The sequence below is a fragment of the Trichoplusia ni genome, chromosome 9 (assembly GCF_003590095.1).
Source record: "Trichoplusia ni isolate ovarian cell line Hi5 chromosome 9, tn1, whole genome shotgun sequence".
Taxonomy (NCBI): Eukaryota; Metazoa; Arthropoda; class Insecta; order Lepidoptera; family Noctuidae; genus Trichoplusia; species Trichoplusia ni.
In genome coordinates this window covers 6,110,060-6,120,655 of record NC_039486.1, presented here as the reverse complement: position 1 = coordinate 6,120,655, position 10,596 = coordinate 6,110,060, and the positions used below count along the sequence as shown (strand labels likewise).

The following is a 10,596-nucleotide window of genomic DNA, read 5'->3' as shown; positions in this document are numbered from 1 at the left end:
TATCGTTTAGTAGATATTAGCGGCTTATTTTTTACTGAATAATAGCTTAATACGTCCTTAGTTGATAATACAATATTTTTACCTTTCGCAGAACCAACTGTCATATTAGATATGACATGCAGAAATGTAACGGTACATTTTTGTGATAAATGGAGCTTCTGGCCTTACTCGTATAAGTCGAGCAGACATCGGTGGCGCGCGGGAACGCAGCGTATGCGCCGACATGTGCGGGCACAATAGCCGCATTCTCATGGACTCAGCCTCGTTAAGCTGATTGCGTGACGTCACCCCTACGCGGGCTCCATGCACATTGGAGCTGCAATTAAAACAATTCCCGCTACAGTTTTAACTTGAAAGGATGTGGATCTTTTGTATGTTAAGATTTGTTATTTGTTTCTTTGACATTTGAATGTCACTACATAAAAAATATATATTGTTTGTCACCATGGAAATACATTTAAGTACCTACGTTTCGGGAAAATAGTGAGAGAACGAATACATTAATCTGTCTGCTTTTAACTAATAGAAAGGTGTGTTCAAAGTTCGCTCGGCAATTAAATAGTGGGCTATGCGAAGCTCACTTTTTTTTAGTACATCCGTAGTCTTAAGCAGAGCGCCATAGAAATATGTCAAGAAAAGGCTCTGTGGCATACTGCTGCGTGTTTAGTATGCAGGCTGTTTAATTTTTGGACACCGTTTAAAAAAGACAGGTGTATCTTGATATCTTTCTTACGCGAAGACGGAACTATATAAAAAAAATGTTATAAGACTAGTTCTTAAACTATAAATAAAAGGGAAGTGCGCTGAGCTCCCGGTCGTTGTGAGCACAGCCCACGATTGCACATTATACACAAAGGTAGGCGAGGCGCGGACGATCCCGGCTTACCGAGGGATCGCCAGTGAATAAGCGGTTCATGGCTCCATAATCCTTCGTGTAAAACAACTACCAAGTTACATGTAGTCAAATACTTTTAGCAATGACTCGTTTCACTATTGAATATTTCATGCCACGGACGGATGTTCAGCCATTCGAGTTTTTTATATTTTTGACTGAAAATATTTTTGAATTTAATTTGATGGCGTGACTCCACTAACAACAAAATTGTTTTGTTTGTAAGCAAATCATCCTGAACATCTAAAGATATTGAATTTATTTAATAATGGCTTTACCTAGACTTTATTTTTTACCTACGTTTAGACTTTATTTCGATTTTTCTTCGTAAATCTGCATTAGGGGTGAGCGATATAATCAAGTTTGAATTTATATCGCTTCAATTTGTTTTTTACAACCAACCAAATACCTTCGGAAATAAATCTTCAAGTGTCATTCCTATAGGTACTTTATCAGAGTAATTCACTCAGTCCAATTTTCTTTAGCGGTGCAGCACGAGCGCGGGCCTAGGAAACCAAAGCTGCAAGCCGGCGCTCTGGGTGCACTGGCGCCGCCTCAGCTCAACCACACGCATAAGCCTCATGTCCTCAAGCTATCACCACCGTCACCGTTCGCTCCGATGCCACAACCCTTCAATTTCCAGGTAACCTATTTACAGGTTAGTCTATACTTAAAAGCAACAGTGATCGGGTAGGCATTGAAATAGCGGGTAATGGCATGTTCCTGCCGAACTATGTTAAATTTCACCTTGCTTCTTGCCTTATAGCCGTATTATGTCGCTTTCATGCAACCTCATTACTAAGTAGCTGTTCATATTCCAGTAAGTGAAATCTTTTCCTGATAATTTGTATAATGCTGAAACCAAACGGACGTTCACTCAGTCTTCGTTTATATTTATAAGTCAGCAGTAGTGCTCGCACTAAAGGTACTTATTTTGCCATTTTGATATAAACCAGTTCAGTATAAGTGGCATGAGCGAGCCAGCACCCTTGAGCACGGCGTCATCAGCTGGGTCGAGCGGTGCTGGCGGTGGTGCGGGCGCGCCAAGCCCGCTGCCTCTAGTACCGGAGCCGTTCTTAGCACCACCACCACCTGGGCTCCTGCACATACTCATGTCCTCTGATAAATGCCAGGTAAGACCCCACCCAAACACAAATACCAGCCAATACTATTTGGTTTACCAAAGAAAAGTCGCGTCGACCTATATCTCTGATAGAATAATATAACATACCTACTCTACTTCTGACTCTACCCGTCACAGTTTTGAAATTCTGTTCGTTTTGTTTAGGAACTGATGTGGAGTGCAAAGCAGTTACAGTTACAAGGTGATCCGACTCTGCTACGGCCGCCACCCAATGCGTTTGGAGCACCTTTGGCACCTACATGGGAACTCCTGCAGGTGAGCAAACAAACCTTGCAAGAAAAATTGGTTAAAAAAAACTACCTATAATAAGTGTAGTATAATGGCAATAATACTCGTATAATTAGGTAGGCAGTGAGTATGTCAAACTGTAAAGATTTCTCTCCTTATTGTCGAAGACTCTACATCGCCTCAAGGGGTGTGCACATTGACATTTGATAGGTGGCTTTTTGACAAAAGGGGCGGGCGCGGACTCGCGATTGGGCGGCCGCGGGGTGACTTATCGCCTTAACTTGACTTACCCCGCCCATCGCCCTCGTCGCGACTCGCGCAACTGAAGTCATTGTCGTTTGACTTATATTTCACATTGTTATGTGCATCGCAGTGCGCATGTTCAATATAAGGTGATAAAGTAGGTACATAGGCTACTTAGTTTCGGAGTTGTGTCATAAAGTACATAGGTGCCAAATAGATTATGCAATAACCTAAATAAAAAAATCGCAAACTTTTCATACTCAGAATTACGAGGTTTACTTAGATACCTATGTCTTAAACAAAAGATCTTGTCACCGATTGCTAAGTAAAAAATTGCCATTTGATAAAAAGCAAGATAAGTTTCGGTCGCCTTTCATTTAGTGCATTATATTCCTTACTAGCTGTTGCCCGCAACTTCGTCTGCGTGGTTAGAAGATATAAGTTATGACTTTTTCTTCGCTCCTATTGGTCGCAGCGTGATGATATACATATAGCCTTAAACCTCCCTCGATTAATGGTATATTCAACACAAAAATATTTTTTCAATTTGAACCAGTAGTTTCTGAGATTAGCGCTTTCAAACAAACAATTAGTATATACATAGTACATACATAGTATATACATAGTAATTAGTATATATATAGGACAATTAGTATATAGATGCCAACGATATCTTCGCTACGTTTCATCGATTTTTAATTTCTCGCGCGGAGATTTTAATATTACGATAACTCATTACCTATTTACGTTTTTGGCGTAGTGTAAAAGGCAATTTGTTCTATATTACATGCATAATATATCTAACTTATTTATTTGGATAAGGATTAATACTGTATTGTTAAAAAGAGGTTCGTAAGTAACCAATAATTTTACTGTATTAAGAAAACACATAAAAATGGTTATTGTGGGTTATCCTTGGAAGATAGACATATACCACCGCGGACTTTTTTGTAGATCTATTAAAAAGGTACAAACTTGCCATACATTGTTTTGTTGTAACTCGAAAGGTTTTGGCAGCGTTCTCGATGAAAGCTCTCGAATGGCTTAATTTTTTCCGACATGTTTAACTAATATCGCTGTAATATCGTCAGTTTACACAAAACCTAAACTTATTATACACTAAAACCTTCCTCAAGAATTGCTCTATCAATCGTTGAAAACCGCATAAAAATCCGTTCAGTACTTTTCTAGTTTATCGCGAACAGACAGACAGACAGACGCGGCGAGGGACTTTGTTTTATAATATGTAAGGATAAGGATAAGGATAAGGATAAGGATAGCTGTTGCCCGCGACTTCGTCTGCGTGGTTAGAAGATATAAGTTATGACTTTTTCTTCGCCCCTATTGGTCGCAGCGTGATGATATACATAAAGCCTAAAACCTCCCTCGATTAATGGTATATTCAACACAAAAATATTTTTTCAATTTGAACCAGTAGTTTCTGAGATTAGCGCTTTCAAACAAACAATTAGTATAAACATAGTACATACATAGTATATACATAGTAATTAGTATATATATAGTACAATTAGTATATAGATGCCAACGATATCTTTGCTACGTTTCATCGATTTTTAATTTCTCGCGCGGAGATTTTAATATTACGATAACTCATTACCTATTTACGTTTTTGGCGTAGTGTAAAAGGCAATTTGTTCTATATTACATGCATAATATATCTAACTTATTTAGTTGGATAAGGATTAATACTGTATTGTTAAAAAGAGGTTCGTAAGTAACCAATAATTTTACTGTATTAAGAAAACACATAAAAATGGTTATTGTGGGTTATCCTTGGAAGATAGACATATACCACCGCGGACTTTTTTGTAGATCTATTAAAGAGGTACAAACTTGCCATACATTGTTTTGTTGTAACTCAAAAGGTTTTGGCAGCGTTCTCGATGAAAGCTCTCGAATGGCTTAATTTTTTCCGACATGTTTAACTAATATCGCTGTAATATCGTCAGTTTACACAAAACCTAAACTTATTATACACTAAAACCTTCCTCAAGAATTGCTCTATCAATCGTTGAAAACCGCATAAAAATCCGTTCAGTACTTTTCTAGTTTATCGCGAACAGACAGACAGACAGACGCGGCGAGGGACTTTGTTTTATAATATGTAAGGAAGCATATTTAGGAACTTATGAATATAAGTACACAGTTTTTAAAATCGCGCTAAGCGTGAATAGTTACTAAAATTGCTCTAAGCGTGTATAGGTATGTCATGGGTACACAATAGCATTGACGATTGTCCTTTTAAAAGTAGAAGATGTTAACTAAATATTTGCATTCATTCTATAATACTTAGATATCGGTTTTCCAATTTAGGAAACAAGTGCCCGTCTCCTCTTCATGGCAGTACGTTGGGTGCGGTGCCTGGCACCGTTTCAGGCGCTAGCAGCGGCCGACCAGCTTGTGCTGCTGCGGGCGGCGTGGAAGGATCTGTTCCTATTACACCTCGCCCAGTGGTCCGCGCCATGGGACCTGGCGCCACTACTAGCAGCTCCTGCCGCTAGAGCGCGACTACCACCTGACCCTTTGGCAGATTTGGAGCTTAATACTTTACAGGTATTTTACTATAAATTATTTAAAATTTATCTGAAGAAATGAACGTAAAGCCTAGCACAAACTACGTCGATACTAAGATGTTATTTGCAAACAATATCTATTATTATGGTGCTATAAGAAGGTACGGAAGTCCTACCTTTTGGCTACCTACTAATCTTACTTGGCTTCTCATCTTGGTACTTTTTTCCCGGATGACAAATCATGAAATGACTCTCCCCGCTTTGGGTTGAGCGTTGTCACACTTTCACTGACTGGATACCTAAAAAGGCCGGGGTATATAACTAATACGGACAAGTTTCGTCTAGACCTTTGTGAATTTGACGTACGATTCAAATACTTTCATAAATTGTTTTATCTTTTAGGAAATCCTGTGTCGATTCCGACAAATAGCTCCAGACGGCAGTGAATGTGGTTGCATGAAAGCGATCGTTCTATTTTCTCCAGGTACGTTCCTTTAAATCAGTACCTATTTAATTACCTAAATTCGTTATTGTAATTGAAATGGTCTTAGTTTATTATAAAAGCAGTGTTTTGTCCAGATACACCTGGGCTCAGTGAGACACAGCCTGTGGAAATGTTACAAGATCAAGCTCAATGCATTCTCGCTGACTACGTGCGGACGAGGTATACTCGGCAGCCTACCAGGTAATTAATAAATAAGTTTGTAGTAGGTACTTTGCATGACTTTTCTGTAATAGTTTTAAATCAGATCATTAAAGCTTGAGTTAAATTTAGTTTTCTACTGACTTCGAAAAAAATGGTTCGCAACTAGTCTTTATTCTGTTTTTCTTACTTTTGTTACCTTAGAACTTCGGATTGGATGATTATGTTGATGTTTTTCATTTAACGTGAAATAGGATCCTTAAAATTTTATCAAGTTTGGCTCAGCAGTTTTTTAATTGTAGTCGATTGTATTTGTTTTTGTTGTTAAAACAATATGACCTATAATCAAGATGTGTTCGTCTTTTGCTATTATATAATATATATATAATAACATTTATTTCAAGTAACTTTGACTCATAATATACAAAAAATACCAGTAAACACAAAAACTTGTTAGTAACACTTACACCTATGTTAGTAGTTACATTTTGGGCTTAGATCTGTGTACGCCATAACAGCCCTTGAGAAATAGCACAGCAGCGACCCAAGTACACACAGTCAAGCCTGCTTGCTATCATGCTCAGAATACTGTTGGAGCTGGCATGCACTCTGCTCACCAGGGATGCGCACCTCTTACGCATTGTTGCATAAAAACAATCTACTTGTGCATCTGCAAACATCCCCGATGCGCTACAAAAGTGAGGCAGCCCCACCAGCACTCTAAACATAGATATTTAACTATTGATTACCGAGTCTATTAACTTTATATTAACAAGTTACAATAAGTCGACTAACTTCTAGCTTACATAAAATATTCATTTGATGTCACATGGCAAGAATCTACTAAGTACGTTATATTTCCAGATTCGGCCGTCTATTGCTCCTATTACCATCGCTGCGTGCTGTCCGCGCGCGCTCCATAGAGTTGCTCCTATTCCGCGACACAGTTGGAGACGTGTCTGTGGCTACTCTACTGCACGACATGTACCGCATGCAGCCTGCCCCGACGCCAGCCTTCCATCCCCCGCCTGCACAACCCACCAGTGAACACTGTTCCTCACCATAAATCTTTCGATGTAGAATTTGTGAAATTGAATTGAAAACAAAGTGTGGACACAGAGTAGTAAACGAATGGAGTAATACTGCCTGCATTTAGGCACCTAATAAGGTACATTCAATCAGTCATATTTATAGCCTACTGGCGAAAGACATACTTCCTTAGCTGGGTTTGGACAGTGTGATTTTTATAAATACAATAGGGTCACACTACACGCTAAAGTTACTCCATTGATTTACTAATCTGTGTTCAGTTGCTATGAAAATTCAAAAATAGTAGTGTTCATTAATATATCATTCGAATTTGTAGAAAAGAAGCGTACATATTGCGTAGATTTCTTTCAATTTCTTACGATTTGGGAAGTTACCTAAGTCAAAACAATTTCCTATTGTTTTAAACAAAATAATATCTGTAAAATTACGGTAGCTATGAAACAGAATTTTTAAATCTTCATATACTTAGAAAAAATGTACTTTATGAGTGTTACTATCTAGTCAACCTAGTCACGTTGTATAAATCTGTAAATGTTATATTATTCTATTGTAATTAAGTAAATTTAAGCAATCAAAACTAAATATATGATGATCTAATAGATATTCATGATTATAAATTATGTTGAGGATATTATAAAGAAACTTCGCAATTTATTTATTAACTATCAGCTTTTATTTGTATATAAATATGTTTTCATTGTATCAAAAGAACTCAACATTCTATATTATGGAGTTTAATTTCAGTTCCTTAGGAAGCATACTGTTAATGGCCCCTAAAATCAACATTAGGTAAATTGACAACAATTATAATTAAAGCACATTTCATTTACACAAAATAAGTGCACTAGCATACTAGAACAGCATTTGAGCTAAATCAATGAGAACTTTTTGTGATTTGTTAAGAACTGTTAACACTGAAAAAATAAGCTACGTAATTGTACTAGTTCTATGCAGTCATGTTGACTTTTCCCATAGAGTGAGTGGCTTCAACTGTAGAAAGGTCTTCGTAATCGTCTTCAGGAGGTTTGACATCTTGTGGTTTAGCTTCCTCTTTCTTTGGGGCCTGACGAGGGAAGTCTAGCTTGCTCCATGCTCCGGGCTCAGCTTTCTTTAGTTTAATTTCGATTTTCGTTGATAACATCGACGCACTGCTACTTTCGATGTTCACAACCTGAAATTATGATATACTATTAGCATTTTTAATATTTTATTACATTTCATTCAACTTTTTAAAATAACATCCAATACAGAAATAAAGAAGACTAACTTTATGATCTTGATATATTATGTGGTTCATTTGAATAGGGACTAGAACTAATAACACACAGAACCACATTCTATTTAAAAACAAATATCAGCAAATCTGAATAATAGTACTTACACCTCTAAGTTCCAGATCCAGGTCGAATGACGCATCACCTTGCTCTCGGAAGACCAGTTTTGTGTTAAGGCGGATAGGGTTTAATTTTACAAAACTCAGTGTAGGATCGTACTTCTTTGCATACACGCTTACGATGACGTAGTCGGGCGTTTGATGCCAGTCCCAACGACATTTTACTGTGCCAGCAGGTGCACCCTATAACAAGAAAATATACAATTTTTAAATTAATTGGCACTTTATTTATGAACTGTTTTTCATTTATTTCATTAGCCAACATTTGTGCAAGTGAAAAATAACATCAAGATTTATTGAACACTGACACCAAAACTGACTGAATATTGATATGCAAAACCAGCTTTATTACAATTGACCACTATTCTATATCAACTAATCTCAAGTATAAACATTTAAAAAAATGTTCTACTCTAATACATAACTTACTTTGACCTGTAACAGTAAGCTACTAATCTAGAATAAGTTAACTCTGTCAGCTAAATATGAGAAACTACATCAAACAACAATAAAGCGACTTTTCAATGAAACAAAATGAAATGTTACAAATATTACCTCTTTTGTCCATTTATGATTCCCTGATGTACAGCCAGGCTGACTTAGGAAGGTGTTGAAGTCTGTCGTTCTCTTCTGACAACAGGACCAGAACTTCAGTCCTTCATGGAAGATTGGGCAACCAGGATGGAAGGTGCACAGGGTATCATTCGTGTGTGGACCTTCATAGGTAGCACTGCAACCTCCATTCTTGCAAGAGGTACCAATGGGAATATTGCTGAAAAGGATACATTTGGTACAGTTATGAATAAGGAAAATAGTATAAACATATAAAGAACAGCAAGAATAGGAGTCCCTTAGGATGAGTATATTTGTATCTGGTTAAAAAGGATCCTGATCATGAGCTATTTTTAAAACAGATGGTACCAATATCTTAAAGATAACCATTGACGCTGGGACTTACATAATTCAAAATGCCAAATATTATAATGTATTAATACTAATAAGTAACAAGTATCATAATATTTATTTTGAACATTTTAATAGTAAATATTATTAAATCTCATCAATTATAAATTGTTATAATTTTTAATTTATGGACCAGAACTCAGATGCTGTTGGTTCTATGGGATTTAAAAATTATTGTCAAGAGTCCAGAGTCAAGCTTATAGCAATTATTTATAGCTTTTTCTTAAACTTTTAAGTACAGTTCTACACATACCCATCAGCAACAGCTGCAGTTTGTTGTGTTGTGTTTTGGACAGCCTGTTTTAAAGCCTCAGCAACGGAAGGCTTAAGAGTAACCAAAGGAGTTTCAAAAGGAGGTCTCTTCAACTGAGGTCCAACAATAGGTGCTCTTACTTCAATCACCTCTTTCTTTTCCAATTCTTTATCTAAGGCCTTCTTCTCAGGTTCTGGAGGTTTCTACAAGGATATAACAGTTAGTGTTTATCATATGATATAAAATACCCCAGCTTGATAAACATTGAATGAATAATTATGAATGTATTTCCTAAAGTGAATTAATTGTCTTACAAGGGACACAAACCTCATTTGAATGCTTAGATACTGTACAGCCCTTTATATTAAGAAATTCAGTAAAATCTACACTCTTCTTATTACAACAAGACCAGCCTTTATAAGCATCATGAAATACTGGGCTGCCAGGGTGGTGGCGGCATTCGTCTGAAAATAAACACGAAAATAAATTAGCCATCATGATTACTGAAACAGCCATACCTTATATGATTCGAGCTTATGACTCTTATTACGCTTGATTTATAAATAAAAGGGGCAACATATCGCTTAAATTTGGTGAAATAAATATGTTGTGAATTTCGTGAAATGTTTTTAAGATTTAAATGTACATAACACATTTTATAAACACAAGTAACCTGTAAGGAACCAAGCGTATAGAAAAGTCTAGAAAATTCTTTACCTTTGTCGTTTTTACTGGGATCAAAAAGTTGGCCACAGCCTCGATTATAGCACTGCACTAGATTCTCGTTTTCAGGCATATTGATTGAAGAAATATGACAAATTTCGGCAACACAACGTGCGCTATTCAATTTCCTATCAGTGATATTTTTGTAATTTACTGAAGTGACTCAATGACAGCGACAGCGTCTGCTTGCGGAATTCATGCGACATCAACATCGATCTGACACTTTTGACAATAACATTAGCAACTACGGGGAGCGTTTTAAACAAACAGAAAACTATTGAAAGCAAATTTGTTGTTTATTTACTATTTAAATTAAATCGCATTCGCATAAATTTTTTGCATCAAACAAAGGTGAAAATAGGTTTATTTTATATTAATTAAACTACATTCATTAATAAACAGAAGTTATTGATCTACATGTTACGAGGTTTTAATAAGAAAATCCTATGAAAGGTTTAAACAAATTGAATACTGAAGGCATTAATTTTCAAAGTTTTTCAACTAGATACAAAAATGAAAATACAAATTGG

The 10,596-nt window shown here is 36.5% G+C and overlaps 2 protein-coding genes across 3 annotated transcripts; one reads left to right on the top strand and one right to left on the bottom strand.

Moving 5' to 3' along the window:
- The first annotated feature begins 1,474 nt into the window (after window positions 1-1,474).
- Window positions 1,475-7,305, top strand: LOC113497397 (photoreceptor-specific nuclear receptor). Of its 2 annotated transcripts, none has more exons than XM_026876941.1 (7): window positions 1,475-1,535; window positions 1,849-2,025; window positions 2,181-2,291; window positions 4,842-5,081; window positions 5,444-5,525; window positions 5,621-5,726; window positions 6,549-7,305. In XM_026876941.1, the coding sequence occupies exons 1-7, from the start codon at window positions 1,512-1,514 to the stop codon at window positions 6,748-6,750; spliced, it is 942 nt and encodes a 313-aa protein (XP_026732742.1). In that variant the 5' UTR covers window positions 1,475-1,511; the 3' UTR covers window positions 6,751-7,305. The 2 variants fall into 2 exon arrangements, with proteins under 2 accessions (XP_026732742.1, XP_026732743.1); XM_026876942.1 differs by lacking the exon at window positions 1,475-1,535 and adding an exon at window positions 1,650-1,712 and having other exon boundaries at window positions 5,609-5,726.
- A 79-nt stretch (window positions 7,306-7,384) lies between these two features.
- Window positions 7,385-10,280, bottom strand: LOC113497396 (cysteine and histidine-rich domain-containing protein). The gene is made up of 6 exons (XM_026876940.1): window positions 10,061-10,280; window positions 9,671-9,807; window positions 9,344-9,546; window positions 8,683-8,899; window positions 8,116-8,310; window positions 7,385-7,905 (listed from the first exon to the last, which is right to left on the bottom strand). Exons 1-6 carry the CDS (start codon window positions 10,137-10,139, stop codon window positions 7,681-7,683), a joined length of 1,056 nt encoding a protein of 351 aa, XP_026732741.1. The 5' UTR covers window positions 10,140-10,280; the 3' UTR covers window positions 7,385-7,680.
- Between the last annotated feature and the right edge of the window lie 316 nt (window positions 10,281-10,596).

Excerpts from the sequence above, each read along its gene's own strand:
- LOC113497397 (XM_026876941.1), top strand. The coding sequence starts at position 1,512 with ATGCCACAACCCTTCAATTTCCAG. Across the intron at positions 2,026-2,180 it reads TGTCCTCTGATAAATGCCAG|GAACTGATGTGGAGTGCAAA; the intron begins GTAAGACCCCAC and ends CGTTTTGTTTAG. Across the intron at positions 5,727-6,548 it reads TATACTCGGCAGCCTACCAG|ATTCGGCCGTCTATTGCTCC; the intron begins GTAATTAATAAA and ends TTATATTTCCAG.
- LOC113497396 (XM_026876940.1), bottom strand. The coding sequence starts at position 10,139 with ATGCCTGAAAACGAGAATCTAGTGCAGTGCTATAATCGAGGCTGTGGC. Across the intron at positions 9,808-10,060 it reads TCCCAGTAAAAACGACAAAG|ACGAATGCCGCCACCACCCT; the intron begins GTAAAGAATTTT and ends GTTTATTTTCAG. Across the intron at positions 8,311-8,682 it reads ATCATAAATGGACAAAAGAG|GGTGCACCTGCTGGCACAGT; the intron begins GTAATATTTGTA and ends TTCTTGTTATAG.